The sequence below is a fragment of the Chiroxiphia lanceolata genome, chromosome 24, assembly GCF_009829145.1.
Source record: "Chiroxiphia lanceolata isolate bChiLan1 chromosome 24, bChiLan1.pri, whole genome shotgun sequence".
Classification (NCBI taxonomy): domain Eukaryota; kingdom Metazoa; phylum Chordata; class Aves; order Passeriformes; family Pipridae; genus Chiroxiphia; species Chiroxiphia lanceolata.
In genome coordinates, this window is record NC_045660.1 from 4,608,772 (window position 1) to 4,632,960 (window position 24,189).

The 24,189-nt window shown below is 43.7% G+C and overlaps 1 protein-coding gene across 1 annotated transcript; it reads left to right on the plus strand.

Annotated features, from left to right (window-relative positions):
• MYOM3 (myomesin 3) lies at nt 1-23,526 on the plus strand. The gene is made up of 36 exons (XM_032710133.1): nt 1-107; nt 248-322; nt 968-1,127; nt 1,388-1,545; nt 2,539-2,634; nt 3,304-3,392; nt 5,791-5,835; nt 6,054-6,194; nt 6,763-6,924; nt 7,178-7,319; nt 7,412-7,611; nt 7,901-7,954; nt 8,248-8,375; nt 8,956-9,139; nt 9,852-10,026; nt 10,623-10,744; nt 11,408-11,595; nt 11,748-11,874; nt 12,407-12,585; nt 12,662-12,776; nt 13,153-13,309; nt 13,647-13,756; nt 14,243-14,287; nt 14,407-14,543; nt 15,965-16,109; nt 17,092-17,151; nt 17,880-17,947; nt 18,234-18,344; nt 19,089-19,176; nt 19,808-19,846; nt 20,295-20,400; nt 21,168-21,331; nt 21,911-21,947; nt 22,060-22,082; nt 22,173-22,228; nt 22,940-23,526. The coding sequence occupies exons 1-36, from the start codon at nt 1-3 to the stop codon at nt 23,234-23,236; spliced, it is 4,290 nt and encodes a 1,429-aa protein (XP_032566024.1). The 3' UTR covers nt 23,237-23,526.
• Nucleotides 23,527-24,189: the final 663 nt, after the last annotated feature.

Sequence of the window (24,189 nt, forward strand, 5' to 3'; positions counted from 1 at the left end):
ATGGGAACCCGAACCTTCTTCCACCACAGAGAGGAGGAGCAGAAGGAGGAGAGGAAACACAGCTTGCAAATGACCTCCACAACCAGGAAGAAAAAGTTCAAAACCAGGTGAGCCCCAGAGCTGGGGACAGGTCGAGTCAACTGGGCCCAAACAGGACTTTCTACACATTCACAGGTTTGCTGAGTTTTGAGTTTATGAACTCATGGAATCTTGTCTGGGTTCTTTTACATGTGTCTGCCTCTGGAAGTGAGGAAGAAGAGACTTTCAGCCTTTCAGAGCTGTCGATAGCAGCTGCCCTTGCCTTGACCTCCGAACCACCAAAGTAAGTCAGGAATCATGGTAACTCAAATATAACCACTCTAAGGGTCACAGTTTCCAATTTATTTTGTTTGGAAGCAAAAAGAGCAGGTTCAGTTGAAAGGTTCTTCCTTTAAAAACACCAGGTCTCAACTAAAATGCAGGAAATGAAATGACAGTGCCTTGGCACCTGTGATAATGAGGAATATTGCCCTGTTCACAAGCAAAGGACTAAGAGAAACCAGATTTCAAAGGAATAAGTGGAAAATAACAGATTAATAAATTAATGGTAGCAGATGGGACTCTCCCTTTTTCCTAGAAAATCTTGGCATTGATCCTGCTGTCCATCCTTCTGTGATGGCTGAACAACCAACATCCCTTCTCCCTTCAATCCATCTCCCAGCTTCGTGCCTGGCATTAAAAGTGGTCAAACAGTAGGTCCCTGTCTTGTGCCATGGAAGTTTGATCTCTTATGGGAGTGCTGCTGGTTCCTGTGAGGGATAACTGTCCAACATTCATACCCACACTGCAAGCAGCTGGTGTTTCTGTCCTTACCACTTCTGGTTTAACCAAAAATATGTGCCATAAACAACAGCAAAAAAAACCCACCAAAACAAAATAAAAAGCATTATCCTGACTTCTGATGGCTTTTTACCATCCTGTGTTCCAGGGACCACAAGATAAGAAGGGAAGCTGACATCCTAGAGCTGGAACAGAGGGGGCAAAAGAGGATTCGGTTTGGGAATGACATGGAACATTTCGAGGAGGAGGTGATCCGGACCTGCCGGCTGCTGCGCGTGAGAGCCGACCGGAAAGCCCTGCGGAGGAAGGTCAGCTCAGACACCTCTACTGGTAACAGAAATGCCAACAGGATTAACATTACAGCCAGTAGTAGCACCCTGGAGAGGATCCTGAACCTCAGCAGGTGTTAGGACAACCTCAGAATCGCTCAAACCAAGGACAAGGCCTTGTGCTCCTGCCACTGAGGCATTATCATACGCTCTGTTTGTAAGAGAATTTGTGCAACAACGGAATTGTGCAGTAACAGAATCCCTTTCCATCACCTTTATGTGGTGTCTCCTTGTCACAGGCTGTGGAAAAGGCATGTGTGGAGAAGGAGTACATTGAGCTGCGCTCAGGGAGACCCCCCATGTTCTGGATCCCCCTCAGAGCACACGCAGTGTGGGAGAGGATGGATGTGAAGTTGGCCTGTACCGTCCTGGGCTCCCCACCACCGCAGGTCACTTGGTAGGTCAGTCCCAGCAATGACCCCTGTGGGCACAGTCTGTGCATTCCAGAGAGCAGCCAGAGGAATAACATCCATGTCCTGCCAGAGAGAAGGAAGGGGGAGCTTCAGAGGTCACAGGAAACACTCTCAATTCTCCAGCTCTGCTCTAAGGACATTGAGTACTCAGTGGGCCTGGAAGCAGTGGTCAGTCCAACAGGGCTCCTTCTGGGATTGTTATTCATGTAGATTTATTTCCCTGGTCCCTTGGTGCTGTCCTCTGTCCTGCAGAAAAACTTGGGATTTAAGTCTCAGAAACCAGGATCTGTTTTCAGCACTAAACCACCTCACACATACACACCTTCAAGGCCTGGCTGCCCCGGACACCGTGAAAGTTTTAGCATTAAACAGCTGTTGCTTCTACCCTTTGTAAAATACAACACAACTCTCACGTTTACTCAATTGGCATATTTGCCAACCACAGGGAAGGAGTGTTAAGTTCTGGGCCTGACTGCAGCACACATCATAGTGGAGAGACGGAAATAGATGAAAGATCACCTCAGAAAACAATTTGATCAGTTTGTCAAAGCGATCGACCCTTCCTCCCCTGGAAGGTTTAAGTAGGCAAACATTTGGATTACTAATGACTTTGCAGGCAGGGAGCTCCCCATGTCCTGTTTCCCTCCAGAAGGGCCTCTTTGAATTATTCAAAGAGCAAAGAGAATATGATCCTCCCACAGATCCCCGAGGAACACAAAGAAGAGGCATCTGCAAACTCCCTCCCACGACCTGCAGAGCAGGGAATGAATGTTAAGCCAAGGCCAAGCTGCCTCAGGCAGCCACCAGCATCCCTAGGGAAGGGGCAAGGCAGGACTAGGGAGGGGATCTAGGTCAGCTGCAAGGCTGGTTTGGATTGAAGTGAGAGACCTGTAAAAGAGGGAATTGTGTCCACTCCTCTTTTTTGTTGTGTTTGACACAGGTAATTTCCTAACAGCACGTTGTTTGTGTTCAACTAGGTTTAAAAACGGAGTCCCCATCGATCCCCGCCTGGCCCCAGCAGGAAAATACAAGATAAAAAACAAATTTGGGATGCTGACCCTGCACATCAGCAGGTAATGTGTGTGCCCTTGGCTGAGCTGTTTTTTTTTCAGCTGAATAAGACCTGCTCTGCCAAAACTCCCATTTTGTGTATGATAAACCATAAAAGGTAATTCTTCTGGAATCTGATCTTGCTTGACTTCAGGGTGCTGTCTTTGAGCTAAACCTGTGCCAATCTCAACAGCAGTTCATAAAACAGCAGCTCATTTAAAAAATCCTAAAAAAAAAAAAAATAACATTTAGAGGCTTAATTTATTTCTCCTCCTCTTTTTAGGCATCACCAACATTTTCTCCTTCAGGGTAAGGCCATGCACGTGAAGCACTTCACAGACACAGCAATGTGATTTAGGATGGATCAGTGTGATCAGAAAGGCATCAGTTCAACTCTGAGAATTATACATGTGACAGGCACATGCATATCCTCAGTGGAATCAAGTGTTCCACAGGTCATTTGCTTGCTCAGTACTTGAAATGTTTTGCTTCTGGGTATCAAGAGAAAAAATTGGCCACAAAGTATCAGAAATTCTTGTAATCGAAAGGAAAAGCAGCTTCTGGATGAAAAGCAAATCTCTCCTTTTAGTTTCTGGGATTAACAGGGAACCCCTTTGAATCTGTCCTGTGAAATATGAACAATAACTGAAAGCTAAAAAGGAGGGGGAATGTGTTTGGTTTTTTTTTTTCAGGTGCTCCATGGAAGACTCTGCTGAATACAGTGTGGAAGTAAAGAACCAGCACGGAGAGGCTTATTCATTTGCTACAGTGCTGGTCAGGAGTAAGTACAAAATATGTTCCTCTGGCTTTAAACTTTCAAATTCTGTAGAATCTTCAAAATATTTTCATATATTATATTTTCACTCTGGGAAAAAAAGCACTGTTCATGGGAGAGGAGAATACCTCTCACCTGTTAGTGAGGAGAAAGCACAACTGGCTAAAATAATCTAGGTTGCCACTGATATATATGCACATGGCTGATAGAACAGCTTCTCTTTCTCAGTCACTTCTGGACTCAGCCAAAATCTTTCAGATTCCACACGGACACAGCTGTCCCTGGGTTAAAATTGAACTAAATTTAGGCATTTTTTTTCTTCTGGACTGCTATGAAACAGCCACACAGTTAAATACACAACACGCCTAGCAAGACTCTGCTGCATTTCTGAAGATAAGCAAGAAGTTGGTTATCAAGACCTGTGGCTTTCAGAGGGACCTCTCAGTGCAGTAGTGCAGAGAATACCACGTTTCTCTCTCATATCAGTAAATAGCAAGAGCAAATACAAGATTTTCTTATTTGATCTGTGCTGTTCTTAAAATAACTGGCATAGGGAATAATTCAAATGGCAACAGATGAATAGGAAGGGTTTGTTTTGGATGTCTTTGGTCATGAAGAGATGGGTTTCTTCAGCTGATTGAATTCCAAAGCCAGCTTGAACTATTTTTTCAGACAGAATGGGTTTTGTTTGGTTTAGACAATATATTTATTACTAGTGCTGCAAATATATTCTTGGCTCTGTCATGGGTTATGTTAATATCAGACTTATTCTTCACATGCCATATTTTGATCACATCTGAATCCCATTTGGGATATGTATCCCTACAGAAGAATGTGACTCCAGAATTGTAACAGAAGTGTATCAGGATATCTTTCAGATCCTTTAATTGAACGGTGTCAAAATTCAACATACCTGGAAATGTGCAGCAGATATTTACCAGTTCTAAAGGGTTCTGTATAATAACCCAGAAAACCTTCATTTGCAGCTTTCCCAGATTTCTAAATACCCTTACCCCAGTGCAGAAATACAGAAAAAGTTCCCAGGTGTGCAATGTTTCTACATTCCCACCCTGTGTCCACACCTCAGGAACTGGCCACAAAGCAGCAGCAGCTGTCTGAGAGAAAAATTCCATGCCACTAATCACATCCTCCTCTCAATTCCTGTCAGAATCTTTAGGATAAGGGCATGATGGCAGGATAAGGGTCTAGCCCTGGATGGGATGGCTCTCCTCACCTCTAAGTGCCTGATTAACCTGTCTCTCATCAGGCTTTCCAAACCACTCGCAGACCCTGCTCCCCGTGGCTGTGGTGAGGGGCCCACTCTGCTCCTTCTCCCAGGATTTCTCATGCCATCCCAGTAACATGAGTCTTCCTCTTGCCATTTGCATTTAACAGTCTGAAAATAGAGACTCCAGCAAGGCCTTAATCCTGCCTGCACTGGAAACATTCCTCGTGCCACGGGCAGGCCCATGGCATCCGTGCCCCTGGTCCCACTCTGTCTGCAACGGCCTCGATGCCAGGGGAGGGTCTCTGGGGTTTCTCTTTCCCTAAAGACATCACTGAGGGTCTCCCAGGAACCTGGGATGAGGCTCTGCTTTAGCTCCCATGCTTTATATTTCTTTCCTCCTCAGCTGTTGACACTCAGCCTCGTGTTTTGCTTGTCAGCGAGCTCAGCTCCTGCCAGACCTCAGTCACTGGAGGAACAGGCGTTATTTTATGGGCATTTCTGCCAACTTAAGAAAGTGTCTCAGTTTCATCATGTGTTAAGTGCATCTGTTCTTGGATTTCAGCTCCAAATAATCTCACTTTGTGATGTGGTGCCAACAGGCCAGAGCAGGTGGAGTGGTCCAGCACCCACTGTGATGCCCCTAAAGAATTCCCAATCTTGAAACAAGTGATTTGGGGACATACTTCCCTCAGCTCCAGGGATTACCTCAGTGTATCAGAAGAAACATCCTTGCTTTTGGTTAAATCTTGAAGTCCCAGTCACTGGTAGTTTTCAAGAATCCCACCTCATCCTCTGGGAATGCTGTTTCAACCCAGGGGTTTGCTTTCACTCAAATTTTTGTTCTGTTTGCTTTTAACTTGCCTAGTGCAGCTTTGAAAGGCAGAAGGCAAACTTGAGAAACCCTCCTCAGCTATGAATAACTGAGTGCACGTGAGCATCCAGAGCAGTATTGCTCACACTGGTACAGCCATGGGAACAATCCCCTCTGCAGACACATCCCCAGTTGTTTGTGAAGGGCATCAGCTGTCAAATGAATTACAGTTTTACCTCTTTGAAGGTTCACACTAAGGGCTGCTTCAAGGGAAAAACAGTTTGCTGAGCATCACTGGACATTTTTGAGGAGAAGATAAACATTGGCAGGAGATTTGCTAAATGTATTTCCTTCTTGTCTTACAGAATACTATGGAAAGGAGTCAGGATTTGATTCAGAAATATACAAAAGTGAGTAAATCATTGATGTTATTGTTATTTATTTTTATAAATAGCAACTGAAGCAACTTGATTCTTTTTTTCCTGAGCCAGAGCTTTTCCCATTAGCCTGACTGCATGTGCAAAGTGCAAGCTCAGGTACCACTCTAAATGTATGACAATAAAAACACTACAGGGAGGAAAGCTCTGGAGGCCTCTTTGTCTTGCTGACTTTCACTCTTATTCCACAGGATCCCTTATGGCCAGAGAGGCAGATTTTGCTTTTCCACTGAAACCCTTATTTGCAAGAGAAAAGGAGTCTTTCACCCTCTCCTGTTACTTCTCTTCTGATTTACTTGACCACCAACGAGACATCACCTGGTTCAGAGATGGTTTGTAGGCAACACCTAAGTTTATATGTATTTACCTCTAAGAATACACCATTGGAATTTGTAGCTGTGATTGAATGTTCACAGAAAAGAATCAAAATTCAGGATTCCTGAGCTGCTCTCAGCTCTCCTCGAGATACAGATGCCACTATTTAATTTCTATATTTTCCCCACTTGTAAAGGATGATACCACTAAAATATTTTGGAGGTAAGGACATTCCTGCCCATAGGAATAATTTAAAAGCCTTAGTCCTATCCAGAGAAAGCACCAAGTGGAAAAAACTTTTGTTATGCTCAGCTGGCAATCAGGGATTTCCATCTTGGCCACACTGGTGATCTTTGTCTGCTGTTAAGTTTTGGAAAGCAGGAACAATGCAGTAAAGACTTCTCTTGCCATTCCAGCAGCAAAGTTGGATCAGTCCATGACTATAGCTTGGAGGCACAACAGTAACATCAGGAATGTCTTACAGACTCTCATATCGCTCTTTTGTGGGTTTTGCTGCTTTTTTTTATGCCACTCCTAACCAGCCACTCCAGGTGAAGTTCCTGTCCCCCTTCTCATGCTCCACAGGTGAGCTGCTGCAGAATTCCCAACGTCAGGAGCTGAAGTACCAGGACCAGGAGGCTTCTCTGACGGTGCTGTGTGCCCACAAAGAGGACGAGGGATTCTACACCATCCGTGTCCCCTCCCTGGATGGGTACAAGGAACAGACCACTTATGTGTTTGTTAGAGGTACATGCAGAGAACAAAACCTCCTTCCACGATACCTTGGCACGAAGGAATTCCCAACCTCACACACAAGGAAATAACTCCCAATTCCGCGCAGGGATGCAGTTATTGAAGTGACCAAATCTTACTTTCAGTAGTGATTTAGAAAACAAGGCTTGCATTACTGGGATGTGATGGTCCTGAGACACTTAAAATTAAGCTACTGAATGAAAATTTTGGAACAGAAAGTAACCACCATCCCTTGGTGTTTCCACAGATGCTGCAGCAGAAACTCCTGGTGCTCCTGGATCCCCACTCAATGTGAAATGTCATGATGTGAACAAAGACTGCTTGATTGTCTCCTGGGTAGCACCCAGTGATGATGGAGGAAGTCCAGTCCTGGGGTACCTTATTGAAAGGTCTGTAAGTTAATCACATTTGAGCTAAAAAAGCTTGTTATTTTGTTGGGGAAATACCCTGAAGGAACTCCCTGGGCTGTGTTTTGTTCCAGGTGTGTTGCAGGGTCAGAGGATTGGGTGCCCTGCAATGCCCAGCCTGTGAAAACCTGCAGGTGCCCTGTCCTGGGCCTTGCTGAGGGACAGACGTACCAGTTCCGAGTAAAGGCTGTCAATAAAGTGGGCATCAGTCACCCCTCAAAAGCCAGTGATCCAGTTACCACATGTGACCCCAGCAGGGACAGGAGAGTGACAGGTTTGTACAAAATCAGGAGAAATTTCTCCTCAAGGACAAAGGGAGGCTGCAGCTATAACTGAAGGCAGTTTGTCCAAGTTCTCCCCATTCTCACAAACACCATCAGAACACTCTGTGCCTTCACTGAACCCACCTTGGGACTATTCTGGGCAGAAAAACAACAAAATACCATTGTATGTGACATGAAAGATATATAATTAGGCATATAACAAATGCCACAGCCCTGGGTTCTGCCTCTCTTCCCAGCATCTCCTCTGAGTGGATAACATTGCCCTGTTTGACATTACAGTTATTCCGTACGACGAAGGCAGGACGATAGAAATCTCCAAGGATGACCTGGAAGGTAAGTTCCAATTTCCCCTGAGCCTTTTTCTAAGAAAGGAGTGATTGTTCTGCAGCAAGGAGATCTGTGAAAACAGGACTGGAGAAAAGACACTTTGGAAGATAACCATAATAAGCTGCACAAGGATCAGAACAGCCTTTCATTATAATCTTGGTTTGCCTCTGTGTCCCCAGAGGGTTTGTCTCCTCCTGTATATTGATGAATCTTAATTTCTAGTGGGAAAACAGCATCCATTGTAAAAGAACTTTATTTTCCTGCCACATTATCACTAAAGCCTTTCTGCCTTCCCATAGGACACATTAAAGTTCCACTGCCACCCACCAATGTTCATGCAAGTGAGGTCAGAGAAGATTATGTGGCTTTGGCCTGGGATGAACCAGATCCAAGAGGCAGAGAGCCCCTCAATTATTATGTGGAAAAGGTAAGAAAATAACATCACATAGAAGGGGAACTGCAGAGCAGAACCATTCCTTCCTCAGGTGGGTTGTGGCACTGGAGAACCACAGCCTCAAAAGTGGCTGGTTCAGCCTCCCTCCAGCTCCTCAGGGCACCTCATCCTGACTCTGACACCCACTCCAGGACTAACAGTTAACAGAGAATAAACTTTTACACTGCAGAAGAGTGGCAGAAGTTTAACAGGAAGGACCCTTCCTGCCCCAAAGGGTGGAAAAGCTGTGAAAAACTGCACAGTCCTTCACTTTCCTGTTCCCCACTAATCATTTTGCTGGTTAATTAGTATCTTCTCCCAGTCTCCTCTCATACACACTCATTTCTCACCTGCTGCACCACTTCTCCTGCAAAGGGGCCCTCTGTTGCCATGGGAGAAAAGTTTGGGTATATCAACAAGATATCTGTGATTTATGGGTTTGGTTTGTGGTTTTGGTTGGTTGGTTGGTTTTTTTCCCCACTACTTTCCTACAAAGATCGGCTTTGTTGTCTGTCGGGGGGGGTTGTGCCTGAGTTACAACACAAGTTGTAAATCATCACCTTTTTCGTTACAGTCGATTGTGGGCAGCAACTCCTGGCAAATGGTTAATCTGGACATGCCAGTTAATTCCCCAAGATTTGCACTCTTTGATCTTGTTAAAGGCAAATCTTACCGTTTCCGTGTGCGATCCGTTAACAAGTACGGAATCAGTGAGCCATCCCTGCCCAGTGAGCCTGTGACTGCTGGAGCAAAACTGGGTAATTATTTCATTACTCTGCTCTGAAAATAACGTGGGGGTTCCCCTGCCTGCCCCTTCTTTTAAACTTCACAGTCTGTGATTACGCAGCACTTGCTTTGATATAAGGAAATCTCTCAAAGCCTTAAATCCTTGTTTAATTACTTTGCAGTTGGTCAGTGCAGTGTAAATCTAACCAAGCAGCGGGGGGGGAATTACATTTAATAAAATAGAAACAGTTGAAGCCTGTGTTTAATCCAAGTATGCTTCCAGCAGGGTGGGAGGGAGGTGACACAGACCAGTGTGGAAGCATGACACGAGGCTGCAGCAGCCTGGTTTGGGGGGTTCAGGTAGGAGGCAGAGGAAGAGGAGACGTGGCAAACCCAGACACAAAACCAGAGTCTGTAGACTGGGACAATGTCTGATTGCTCTAATTTCATACAGTCACAAACTGGTTTGGGTTGGAAGAGACCTTAAAGCTCATCTCATTCCACCCCCTGCCATGGGCAGGGACACCTTCCACTAGCCCAGGTTGCTCCAAGCTCTGTCCAACCTGGCCTTGGACACTTCCAGGGATGGGGCAGCCACAGCTTCTCTGGGCAACAATTTGAAAATGGTGCTCTGGAAAAGGTGAATAAATCAAACAGGCCAACTCAGAATCTTTTGGTGGTTTTTTAAATTATAGATTTTAAACTTCCCTGTTTTTCTCTGTATTTTTTTCCCTCTCTTTTTAGCTCCTCTGCCTCCACCGTCTCAGGTTTTAGCTTTCAGAGACACCAAGACATCTGTTGTTCTGCAGTGGGATAAGCCAAAGGATGGTCTGGAGCCCCTTGGGTATTACATCTACTGCAGGGAGACTGGGACAGAGGAGTGGCAAACTGTCAATAACAAGCCCGTGACATGTAATGAGTGAGTTCAGCTCTTCTCCTCCACTGAGAGATGACAGGGCCCAACCTGGATTCTTCTGTTTCTGGCTGGAGTCATATTTCAGATAAAAAAAGACCTTCCTTCACTCCCCCCACACAGGCTCGCCCACACACAAACACCACATCCTCCTTGGAAATTAGGGTTGCTCAAAGCCTCACTTTTACACCCAAAGCCAGGCTGACAGCAAAGTCTGTGTGTTCTTCTCAGACTGGGGCTGTGCAGGTACACACACCTTGGGGCACCAGTAGAACCACATTCCATTTTTTTGCTTGTTTTCCAGTAGAGTAAGTTGGCATCACTCACATGTAGGATGCAGAGTCCCTCTCTCGCTGTAGGGGGGTCACATAAAGTCCATTAAAAACTCCTGTTTATTCCCCTGACAATTCCAGCCAGCAGAGTGATTCCTGTCCACCTGTTCCATACCCACTGTCTGATTTATTGGGTGACACTTTGATATGTAATGGCAAATGATTTTTGTAAGAACAAAGCCTTATTAATAATGTGTTGCTGTCTGTTCTAAGCACTGTTTACTTTTACTTTGCACAGTCAAACACAAACATATTAATTTACTCTCCCAGATTTACTGTTCCCGGGCTGCAGCCTGGAAAAGAATATGTCTTTTGTGTGAAATCTGTCAGTGAGGCAGGACTGAGTGAGAGTTCCCCAGAAACAGATCCCATCGTTGTCAGGCCAGCGATCGGTGAGTGGTGACACACCCCTGCACAAACACATCAAAATGAAACCCCTCAAACCCCCATCTATCATACATATCTATTACTGCATGTAATGGTGATGATGTTTGAGTAGTAAAGCAACAGAGAATTGATTTTTCTTGTGCCCTGCAGCTTCTGCCATCAACTACACTTGGCACGGGCGGGCAGAGTTAGTTAAGTAGCATTTTGACTTAGCAGGGTGTTACATTTCCAGTATTAACTTGGCTCTGCTACAGGTGACCATTTTAAGAGCTCAGTTATGCTGTGTCTTGAAATCAGCACTGGGAATTTCTCAGGGCAATTACAAAGTCCTACTGACCACATCAGCCAGGATCTGCCCCTCCATGTTCCTCATTTTATTGATCCCCTGCTTTCACCTCCTCTGTCACACAATCCATAAAGCAACACGGGAGAAACACCCCGAGACACACCCGTGCCTTTTGCTGTGACTTCCAAATGAGAACCTGGTCATCTTCAAACCCTTTTACACTGCAAAAGTGGTATTTAGGGAGCCTTCACACAAACAGAATCACGTGAGCACACTGAGATTTCCTCAGCACAGTTCCTCCCGACACTTGGACTACGCTTCTTTTCCCAACCCCTGTATCCCAACCCTGCACTGAACAATTCCCTGTTTTCTCTTTGCTCAGCTTGCCCATCGGCCCCACACGGGTTTGTCCTTCTGCACTGTGGGAAGACCAACATGACCATCGGCTGGAAAGCCCCGAAGCGCAAGGGAGGAACAAAGATCCTGGGTTATTTCCTAGACCAGCACGACAGCTCCGAGCTGGACTGGCACGGAGTGAACATCCAGCCAATTCCTCGGCGAGTTTGCACGGTATTCCTCTCAGCTGGGACCCTGTGCTGCTCCAAGCACAGCTGTACCAAGGGCTGAGCTGCCTTTCCTCTAGTCCCAGCCTAGGAGTCTCCTCTGACCCTCCCCAGAGCAGCAGGGCTGCACTGACCATGTTTGCCCTCCTGCACCCAAAGGTCAGCGGCCTGGAGGAAGGTCACCTGTACGAATTCCGTGCCTGTGCCATGAACATGGCTGGAGTTGGGGAAGTGTCTGAGCCCAGTGACCTGTTCAGGTGTGAGGAGTGGACGATGCCAGAACCAGGTACCTCTCATGTACACCACTGTCATCACGAATGGCAGAGTGTTCTGAGTTGGAAGGGACCCACAAGGATATCGAGTCCAACTCTTAAGTGCATGGCCCCTACGAATCGTCTACAAAAATGTCACTAGGTGTATTAGTTATCTCCTCACTCTTCCATGAATCCAAGGGGCTTCTGAACACTACAGATCTGTGTAAAGGTTCCTGCCAGCACAGGAAAGCACACAAACATTTCCAGGGATGTTCCAGTTCAGAGTATTATTTCTGCACTACGCAGATACAGCACCCAGGTATTTTTAACAATATTGCTTCCAGAGAATGAACAATCTGGATCTAAAATCCTAATTCCTTTGTCTATTACACCACAGTAAAGAACATTAAAGCAGCTGGTTTATGCTTTTTTTTTTTCTAGAGCCTACCCCTAATTACCACAGAAGGCATCTCCTTGTTACCTTAAAACCCTTTCTGACCCCAACCCCAAAGTGCACCCAGCTGCAGTTTTGAATGTTGGACAGCTTTCCTTTGTCTTGCACAGGCCCCCCTTATGATGTGAGGTGCAGTGAAGTGAGAGACTCATCCCTGCAGCTCCACTGGGAAGCACCACTGTACACGGGAGCAGGTCCAGTTACAGGGTATCATGTGGAAATGTGTGAAGAAGGCTCCGAGGAATGGAAACAGATAAATAAACAACCCGTAGCCACAACCCACATGAAGGTCTGTACACACTCTGAGTATCCAAGTGGTGCTTCTCAGTTGGTCTCACATTAATTCCTGACAATGTTTCCTGCAGGTTTCAGACCTGGAGACAGGGAAATGCTATATTTTCCGAGTAAGAGCACTGAACAAGGCTGGAATTGGACCCCCTTCGCTCCCCTCGGATCCTGTGGTGGCCAAAACCAAACCTGGTATGATACTAAAAGTGATAAGATCGTGTGAGCCTGTAAGTAGAATGATGATTCCAGTGAAAAACTGCCTTATGATGCATCAGCTACTTGTTTCAGAGCAAGAAAGACCCCCAGTCAAAATAAAGATTAGCAAATCAAGCTGCCCAAATTGATTTACTCAACCACTTTGTGGTTTGTTTGTTTGGTTGGTTTTTTTTGGTTTGGTTTGGTTTGGTTTTTTTGTTGGTTTTTTGTGTGTGTGTGTGTGTGTTTTTGGCTTGGTTTTTTTTGTTTGTTTGGGGTTTTTGGTTTGGTTTGGTTTGGTTGTTTTTTCAGTTAGATGTGCAGAAGCTCGGCCCTGATCTGCTTTGGTAAGGAATGTTTTTTGCTCACACAGGCACAAATGAAATTGAACTTGGGGTCGACGAAGAGGGTTTCATTTATATGGCTTTTGAAGCTCCTGAAAAGAATGAATCCTCTGAATTTATCTGGTCAAAGGACTATGAAGGACCACCAGATCCTGACAGAGTTGAGACTGAAGAGAAAGGCAATAGGTGAGTATGTAAAGCACACTGAGAAAACTAATTGGGGACTGTTGAATAAAGAACACATTAAACACTAAGAAAAACATGAAGCCAAATGTTTCCATCTCCTGTCCCTGATTCCCAGCTCTGGTGTCCATGAAATGCACTGTTCAGTGCAACCTGCAGGTCAGCAAAGGCACCAGTTGTCACACTGCCAATGTTTCTGCCTTGCTCCTCGATGTCATTTATAAATGCCAATTAATTCTCTATTTCACGTTCTGGGTGTATCAAATGTATTGCATTCTGTTAGAGGAGGCATGTTTTTTGAGGAAAACATAATTTTTATTATTGTTCTTTTTACTTCTAGATCTAAGCTTATACTGAAAGAGCCCTCAGAAAAGGATCTGGGTGTCTATTCAGTGGAGGTCACAGATGTAGATGACGATATCTCTGCCAGCTGCACTCTAACAAAAGAAGGTAAACCCTAATAATTACCAACAACAAAAACCTAGTGTGCCCTAATTTTCTAATATTAGATGTCTAGAGGAAAGTTTCTTGTAGAGGAATAGTAAGTGACTAATGTCACTTAATGATAGTGGCATCATTAGAAAGATGTTTCCCATTCCTTGAAGTCTCAAGGGCAGTTTCTTTTACAGTGCCCTAAGGAAAGATTCCATGCTTCCAACTCGACTGGAAAGTCATTTTTCCATCACAGTTCAGGTTTCACACACAGCTACACTATCACAGTGGTTTAAAACTTCTTTAACACGCTCCTTGAATTGATACAACCAACATTTTATTCAGACACAACTAAGAATTATCTTCACAACCTTCTCTAGTCCTTCCCATTATCAAGTATTTTCTTTCTTCTTGGCACAGTTCATTAACAAATTAAATTAAATGGATACTTTGTTTTGGCCTAGTTGTATGTATCTAAATGACTTTTTATTCTTTGCATTTCAGATCTGGACAAGCTACTGAAACGCAGCCACGAAATCAGGAACCCACGTAAGTCGAAGCAGTAAAACACCACAACCACATGTACAGACTGGGAAAGGGGAACCCTGGCTGAGCCAAATCCTGTGGTTTCCCTGTGATTCCCCTCCGTGGTTCTCTTTGTTTGCCAGTGATCAAGCTGATATCTGGCTGGAACATCGATGTTCTGGAGAAAGGAGAAGTGAGGCTGTGGCTGCAGGTGGAGAAGCTGTCCCCGAACGCTGAGCTGCACCTCATCTTCAATGACAAGGAGCTCAAAAGCACTCCAGTAGGTTTTAGTTTTGGATTTAATTCTGACTTCTGGTGAACAGGGAGATAGAGGAAATGGGTACATTCCCAGTTTTCTAAATTCCCATCTGATATTTTGTGCCTAAACAGAAAGGCAACTGCCTGATTCTCAAGCTGTGCAGTCCCAGCTGTGAGGCTGCAGCTCTCACACAGTCACAGACAGGACAATATTCCTCAGGAATATTCCTCTGACAACCTGCCACTTCCCTTTGATAAAGGAGTTTTCTGACAGTAAACCTCAGCCACGTGGGATGCTCCAAATGCACCCGTGCAGGATGCAGAGCTCTGTCCTGGGTGACCACACTCGACCCATTTCAGTGGATGCTAAAGAAATTCCATCTCTTGGAACGGGATGGGATATTTTTCTTCTGCTTTCCCAAGCCAAGCTGAAGCTTTCCACCCTGTCCATTTAAACTAAATACAGACAAATCTCATGAATCCTAGAAGCAGATGGAAGTGATTTATTTGCCAGTGTGGGGCACTGGAAATAGCCCTGCCTGGTGTGTTACAGCGTGCCCCGACCTCCTGAGACACCCAGAAAAATGCTCAGGCCTCCTCCTTGTCTTCCCATATCAAGTTAATATTATAACATTTGAAAAGCATTTGGAATGACAGGACCAGAGGGGAGAACAGTTGAGAATGAAGCACAGTATAAATCAGCGGCCTGTCAGTTCAGTGCAGAGTGGCAATGCCAAGATAAGAAACAGAGCCCAGGGAACAAAGGACCAGCCCAAAGCAGTTCAGAGCTGTCAGTGCCGTGTTGGGGGGTTTAAAACAACACCTAACAAGTTTATCTAAGGCTTTGTCTCTTCTAAGAACTGTCGCTTCCCCACTGGAGGGCTGACATGTTTACAGACAATTAAAAGTGTTTGTCAGGCTCTTTGTAAGGACAATATTTGCTCGGAGCAAACAAGGCAGTGAGGCAGAATGATGATGTTTATGTTCGAGCATCTGGCAGTTTCTCGGGGTGTACGTGGAGGAGGTTCAGCAGCACCTGCAGGAGGGTGGAAATGTTACTCATCACGGCCAAATATGCAGTTACCTGTCACAGATTTTAATTAGTGCAACACTTCTATGATACTAAAAATCACAGAGATTCTAGTGACCTTAAAGGTGCATAACATCCAGGCAGGATATGTGTTTTTAACAAAAACTTTCTCCCTGAGGAAGGCTCAATTCTATCATTCCTACATATATAAATAATAGCTGAATCCCACAGAATGGAATAGCAGAGGGCACTGGCTTCATTATCCTGTAAGAAGAGGGAAATTTATAAAGATACAGATACAAAATGACTGGAAGGGTGTTGTAGAAGATGCTGTGCCAGGATCTGACCTTGGAGCAGTGGAAATGATACTGTGGAAAAACTCTTCAGTTTATCACATTTTCTTCGTTTTACAGACACATAAGATAAACTTTGTCAAGGAGAAAGGTCTCGTAGAACTGATAATCCAGGATTTCTGTGCAGATGATAAAGGGATGTACACAGCCCAGCTGCAGGATGGGAAAGCCAAGAACCAATTCACCCTACTTCTTGTGGATGAATGTAAGTGGAAATTCGGGATCAAATATAGACTGCCATGCCCAGTGGAAACTTTGTGAGGCACTTGAGGCCCCAAAGTATTTCCAGCAGTTACAATGGCACACTGGGAATGGGGAGAGCAAATACCTATTTTAGCACACATTTAAAGTCCAGGAATCATTTAGGAAATTACCTGAATTTCTCTTTAACAAAAATTGAAGCTTTTGATCTTATAAATAGAGTCCTTGATGATAAAAACAGTGGAATGCTTGGTTATTTCTTTCAGATGTTTTACATATTATCTTGCTACAGCAAACTGTGCCTTGGCAGCAAACTGTGTGATGTGTTATTTAGTACATGTTTATCTCAGGACAGGATCAGGTTGAAAATTCAGTGTATTCAACAGCTGGGTGATTGCATTGCACTGAATGCAATAAAGAGACCAGTGTCAACTGCACTCCAGGACAAGGCCAGGCAGCAAAGCAACATGAAACATGCAGGGTCCATGGATATGCAGCACAGAGAGCCTTTTAAAATGAATTAAAAATAGAAAGTAACAAGATTGCCATTCAAATCCTTCCCCATCGAGTTCCTATCTCTAGTTTCAGTTCTTGCATTTTTGCTTTCGAGTGACCTTCTAAAGCTTCCAAAGTTTTTTGAATGGAAAATGTCTATAAAATGGCAAATCTAGTTGACTCCTGGAGAGAAACAGGCAGTTCCCCAGAGTGATTCAGCACATACTACATTCAGGATACAAAATAAATTCGAGGAGTTGTGCTCTAACAGTGCCCATTTATCTTTGCTGACAATGAACGAGGCAGAGAAGCTGTAGTTGTCCAAGACTAGAAAAATTCTGTGCTCTCTGCCTTCTGTGGTTTCTTGCTTTTTAAATGTTATTATTTCTGGGGGGGGGTTAAGCTTTTTGTAAGGTCAAGACACCTCCTTTTGGGAGCAGAAATTTCTAACAATGGGAGGTTTGTTGATTTTGTCCATTGCTGTTCTGTAGGTTTTGCTAAAGTTGCAGAAGAGGCTGATGCAAAACGGAGGGAATGGAAGAAAAAGCAGGGTGAGATAAACCAGAGGTTCATCACTTGCCAGAATTGTGTCAAAAGGATGGCAAAACCCAAGCAAAGTTATTTCACTGAGTGCTCTAAATATTTTTCTTTATCGTCTTTTTAAACACATTATTTAAGCTGATTACCACACTAGGATAATACTCCTTATTTTCAGATACTTTGCCCTGCCCTTAAAAATCAAAATAATTTATTTAAATAACTTTAGCCAAACTACCCAGAATTCTTAGGATGGATCTGCTGGATCAGTGCTGTAACATTTTTGAATTCTGAAAACTGTCCAGTCTCTATGTAATGATGAAAAAAATGTAATTAAGATCCACTTACTTTCCCTGGAGAAAACAGGATTCTCTAGATAAATTTATAAAGATCCGTGCATTCCACTTTCATTTTATGCCCCATTTTATATTCATGAATAAGGAAGTTCCTAAAACAAATTCAGAGGAAAAACTACTAAATTGGAAAGAGTATTCCCTTCCCGTGAGGGATAAAAATATTCACTTAATAACGACTGTGATCACACATTAGACTACAGGTCCGGTTTCCTGGCTTGAGTTGCTTCGTATAGGATGAAAGTGCATCTCCCAATTTCCCCTCCCTATTCCAGAGCATTCCCTCCAGCGGCACTGCGGGAATTCAGCACTAGGGGGAAGCATTTCTGCGGGTAACACCAGAGAGCCGCGGAAACGCATCGCCAAAGATGTTTTATTTTCTTTTCTAGGTCCACATTTTATAGAGAACTTGAGCTGGAAGGTGACAGAGAGCTGTGAGGTGCTCCTTACCTGCAAGGTACACACAGCCCGGGATGCAACTGCCCCGGCTGAATTCCTTCAGAATTCCATTTTAGGTGTGAATTTTAAGAGGATAGGAAGTGTTCATCCAAATGCTTTGTTGCCAACCAATGAAAGTAGGGAGATGTTATATTTTGGGCAGGAATTTTAATAAAGAAGGGGGGTTTCTAAGATTCTGGGGCAATTCTCTAATTGTAAGTAGCGCTTCCTATTAGAAGGCCATCCAGGAATTGAGGATTAAAATGCATTTGGGATCCTGACATCTGAATGTTGGCTTCAAACAGGCAACAAACCTGAGGAAGGACACCAAGTTCCAGTGGTTCTTCAAGCAGAAAGCACGAGCAGGGGGTGTGTTTGACCCACAGACTGGGATAGGAACTCTACGTATTACAAAGGTGAAAACCATAAAACAACTCAGAGGCTTTGGTGATCACATGAAAATGCAAAAAAAACCATGGGTTGATCTTATTAATATTCCACGTGTTTTGGGTAGAGGAGAAAACTTCTAATGTTGTAGTTTAATGACTCTGGATTTTAGTGGAAGGTGTCCCTGCCTGTGGCAGGGGTTTGGAACTAAAGGATCTTTAAGGTCCCTTCCAACCCAAACCAGTCTCTGATTTTATGATTCCAATAAGAAATAAGATGTTTTTAACAGTGAGGGGCTGTTAAAAGTTTAACACATCCTGAGAGGCTAAAAAGAACCCAAAGGATTTTCTGATCAGCACTGGCTGCCTATCCTGGAGATGAACTTTAGTGCCATTGAAAAAAGAGTCACTGAGCTCGTTACAGAATGAACCGAATGCAATGTTATGGTTTAACCTATGGAGAAGGCCAGAGAAGTTGCCATAACCCCCCTTGTAATCTGAACTGCCTCAGAGAAGGTGCAGCTGAACAAAGGGAGCTTGGTGGTGCAGGGGGAGCTTCAGTGCAGTCTCTGTGTGGCTCCTTCAAATCTTGTTTGGGTTTGATTTTATATTTAAATTTCAAACAGCCAAATCATCACCAGAAAACAAGAAAATATCAGCTTTCCCCCCTCTTCCCAACCCTGTTTCAATGATATGGGAAATTCCTTTTGGGAGGGGTGTTGTTTGGTTTTGGGGTTTGTTTCTTTTTAAAGATATTACCCATGTGTTTGGTAGGTGACCAAAGCAGACGAAGGCCAGTACAAAGCAGTTGTTTCAGACCAACGAGGAGAGGACTACACCCAACTGGATCTCACAAAAGGAGGTAAGAGAACCTTGTATCACACAATAATACACACTCACAGCCCTGCCTAGGATTAATTTTTGGATTTAAAACCAAATTTCATCACTTTCTACGACATTGTTAATTACCACAGTACTTTTTATAGAGATTAAAACCTGCATTAAAAATTCACTGGTGGAATTTAAAGGGTTTCCTGCTCTACATCATAATGTCATTTACATCTGCAGTCATTTCTCAAGTTTGGACTGCACTATAAATTCTGTCAAGCACCACAGTTAAAAGCTCAGGAATTTTTCAGTCACTTCAACTCAGCATCAATCAGAAGATTCTGCTTCCCGAGATTAAATCCTACCCCGACATCTGGAATCCATCATTTAAACCTGACACATAAATCTCCTTTCTGGGAGCCAGTTGGTTGCACATGTTGAATATTAAGGAAGGTAAGAGCAGCTAAATTTGGTAAGAAATGCCCAGCATCTAAAAATACATGAATCAGTGGCAAAAACTCCATTCCCAGTGAGCTCTGCAACAGAAGAAGACAACAAATAACCAGTGGATATAAAACATCCTAAACACAGTGAAATAAAGTTGGTAGATCAGATGTGATTTGATAAATATTGTATTTATAGACATTTAAATCTTTGTCTTCCAGCCTTTGAAGAGCTTCTCAAGGAGCTGTGCAGGATCAGTGGTATGTCATCAGTAATAACAGAAGGGGAGAAAAAGGGGATGTCCCAGTCACAGCAAACTGCTCTGGAGCTGCCCCTGGGTTTGGATCAAGTAAAACACCACCCATTCTCCTTCAGTGTGAGGAGGATGGTCAGTAAACAAATCCAGGGACTTAAAACCCCCTGCACTTACAAATTAACTCTGTGCTGGCACCTGCTCCTTGTCCCAGCACTGCTCTGGGAATTTGGCCAAGCTGTGCTACTTCTATGACATGTGTAGCCCAGACCCGTGTCTCTGCAAGAGACAAGTTTCTCTACAGCTCCTGAAAGCCCCAGGGTCTCCAAGAGGCAGAATTCCACCCTGCTCTCAGCCAGCCACGTTCTCCACAGCGAAATGTTAACGTGTTCCTTGGGATTTGGTTGGTGTGACGTTTAAAACTGTGCGTTCTTGAAGGTCCTCCTCAATTTCAGCTCTTTCTGCTACACCTCTGAAAATCCAGCCCACTGAGGAAGGCATCAAAATCTACACTGACGTGAAGTATTTCACAGACTACATGAAAACAACCTGGTATCACAAGTGAGTCCCAAAAAAACATTTGCAAGGCTCTTCTGGAACTCTGTTTCTCGTAACTGTTTATCCAAAATGAAACATCTCAGCCCGAGCTCGTGTGTTTTTAAGGCAACTGTAGATTTGTCTGAGTAAGGGCTGAAAACCACAATTCACTCTCATCCTGCAACGTGTCTTGGAATTCCAGAATGAGCAGTCTTGTTATTTCTATCTTAGCACTGCAGAAATATTTATAAGTGATTGTCTTTGCTAGAATAATAATGATGCCCTTACAACACTGCTCAGTAACGGCCTCCTTGGTTACAGACAGGGTTTTTTCCAAACACTTTATTTCTACTACTCTTTTCCTAAACCACTCTATTCCCCCACTCTGAATAACAAATATTCCCAAACACTATAAAATTCTTCCCAAACACTGGCTAATTTAGCCTCATAATGTCTTCATAAATAGAGAAATGGTGTTTTATTAGACACCACCTTCACACATATATAAGGAGGCCAATTTTTAATAATGTTTTGAGGGCTAAATGCTTACAAATATTCAACACATAAATGCTATTTAATCTCCTAAATAAGGTCTTTTTAAAGTTTGTAAAGCTTTGGCAAACTGCCTAAAATCCCATGCCCCATGGGATTTTCACAAGTGACTAAGCACAAAACTCTCCCTGAAGTGAATCCTGACTCCCACACTTCCAACCAGCACAGGTCTAAAAAAAAGTTAATGCTCTAATTTATCCAGCTCTACTAAATACTAATGAAGTGATGTGTTTACTTAGGGATAAACAACTAGAAAGCCGTGACAGGATGAAAGCTGGGAGCACCATGAATCGGATCTGGCTCCACATCCTGAACCCCACGGAGGCTGATAAGGGAAAATACACCCTGGAGTTATTTGATGGGAACAAGTCCCACAAACTGTCAACAGACCTGTCTGGGCAAGGTGAGCTGAGTCAAACCATCCCAGGAATGAGAAATACCTGAGCTGCTTTCCAAGAGTCCTCCAAAGCCAGGGCAGGGATTCCTCTCTCCTTTGTCTGGGCTGGAGCGGCAGTGCCGTGACAGCACGTGGTGGATTTGGGGTAAGAAGGACAGGGAAGTGCCCACAGAAGCCAGGGAAGCACGAGAGGAAGGGAAGTGGTCAGGACTGAAGCCTTTAAAGAGCCTTGTCACAGTGGAAGGCACTGCTGGGGAAGGGATGAGCAGAGGGGCAGATGCCCCTGGGATGTGTCCGATTCCGTTGGCCAGCAGAGCTTACAGGTGGAACCCTGGAAAAGAGATCTTTCAGGTTTACAAACACTTTTCTAAACTGTTGGAGATTTTTTTTCCCCCCTCTGAACTTCTCTTTGGAAAGGCCCCACTTATTTCAACAGTATAGAAATAGAGCCATATTTCCCTAAGGCAGGCATAGACACCATCTATTACATTTATCTATGTAATCCCAACACTGAGGCATTATGTTAAATTTACTGAGTCAAACAAAACAAACAGCAACTTTCCCTAAAACCTTTCATTCTTGCAGCCTTTGAAGACGCCCTGGCTGAGCACAGAAGGCTAAAGTAAGTTCCTGCCTAAATATTTTCACAGCTAAATCTATTTTGAGTGCCATACTCTAAACTGAGAATATAATGGCTAATAAATAAACCCACAATCATTTTCTCTCACTTGCAGGGAAGCAGCAATAGCAGAAAAGCGTAAGTAAATTAATTTCTTTCCTTCAGTTAAACAAAGCCAAGTGGTTTGCTGATAAGAAAAACTAAAAGGTCGTATTTGTTCACTCCCAGGTCGTGCCAGAGTTGTTCAAGGTCTGCCAGATGTTGCCACCATCATGGAGGATAAGGTAATATTGAGTAACTTCGTTAATTGGCCCTTGCACAGACACAGAAGAATCACTGATGGGGAGGAAAACTGCTGGGTTTCCCCTCCTGTACATTCCCAGCAGCTTTTCTGAGCTCCTGCTTTTGCCAGGGGTGGGAATTGGGAACCCCCCCAGTTCATTTTCACAGCCAGATCCTTTCTGTTGTCTCCCCATTTCATAGGATTAGACTTTTAAGGCCTTTAAGTGCTGAACCTGATTTTCCCATCATACCAACTCCCTGTTTACATTTCTGAGTCACATTCCCCTTTACACAGGCAGAACAAAACCCCTGTGCAATAACTGCAAATTCATCATGTGCCTATTTAAGTGTGACTTTACAGCATAAGAAGCTATAAAAAGGCAGTAGCACAAATATAAGTCAGGCCCACTGGATTCAGGCAGGTTTATCCTGATTATACCAGAAGATACCAGAAAAAGGAGTGACAGTCTGGGAATGTCATCTGTGGAAAATGGGAGGATTGATTTTTATTTTTCTTAATTTCTTTTTGTTATTTAAAAGATGTGTGGATGTGGCTTTTGGGGGTGTGGTTCAGTGGTGGCCTTGGCAGTGCTGGGTTAAGGGTTGGACTCAATGGTCTTATTTCCAAACTAAATGATTGGGATTCTATGAACTGAATTCCCTTGCACATTTATAACTTCATGATCTGTCTCTGCTCTCTTGTTTTACAACAGACCCTGTGTTTAACTTGCTGTGTTTCTGGAGATCCTTACCCAGAAATCACTTGGTTCAAAAACGAGAAGGTGATTGTGTTCAAGGACCGATACAAGATGGATGTGAAGGGTTCAGTGGTCACAATCACCATAGAGAAAGTCTGCAATGAAGACACAGGAAAATACAGCATTTATGTCAAGAATAAATATGGGTCTGAAACGGGGCAGGTCACTATCAGTGTCTATAAACATGGAGAGATCCCAATAGGAACGGAGCAGGAAGTCCCAGCTGGGATCATGATGAAAAAGCCTAAATGAATTAGTTAATTATGTCCCCTTGAATTTAGCAGGAATTTAACTCCTTTGGATTCCTTTCAGTGTCTCTGCCCTAAAATTCAGGCTCGTGTCTCTGTGTTTATCTTAGAAATATTTCAGTGTTTTTATTTTGGTAGTTGAGCTCTGTGTGGGAAATACCAGAGGATTCACACGTGAGAACCAGGCTTTTGGTGGAGGTTTTTTCTATTAAATCACTACGTGTTATGGATTTTCTTGTAGCTGACAAATGCTAATGTGTGTGTTATTAAACTTCAACCCTTGGTGACATCTCAGCACTGCTGTTGAGTATATCCATGATGAAATCAGTCAGTGTGTGTGGGGGGGAAGTCAGGACACACTCCACACATAAAAACAGCCTTATTCCCTAGCACTACTTCATCCTTGCTACTCAGGGATTCTGTCCTGTAAATGTAATTATAAAGCAGGCTCTTTGTGTGTGAATTTTCTTTAAAACTTACTAAAAGGGAGGTTGAGAATTTCTAAGAAGAAGTTCAGTGTTGGTTTTCTATTTAAATAGAAGAATTACTGGCAGGTACGAACTCAGAGAGGTCACCCACCCCTGGGATACAGGTTCTGTTTGAATTGAGCAATATAACTGCAAGACACATACTGAATGCCTTCCAAAATCAACAGCCACACCTGCACAGACAGCAAGGAATATCATTTGAGGGCTGTAATGTGAGAATTCCTGGTGCAGCTGGTGAGAAGAAAAAATAACACATCGTGTTTACTTCCTGCATTCACTCTCCAAGCAACGTTCCATGTTTTATTTTACCTTTTGTCTTCCATGTACGCAGTGCTTGTTGAAAACCAGCAATAATAAACTGAATTTAATTCAGATTTAGATGCACATTACTGACATCTACTGGATAAAGTCATAACTGATGTCCCACTCTAACATGATTTTCCCTGATCTCAAGCAATGGGAGACCCAC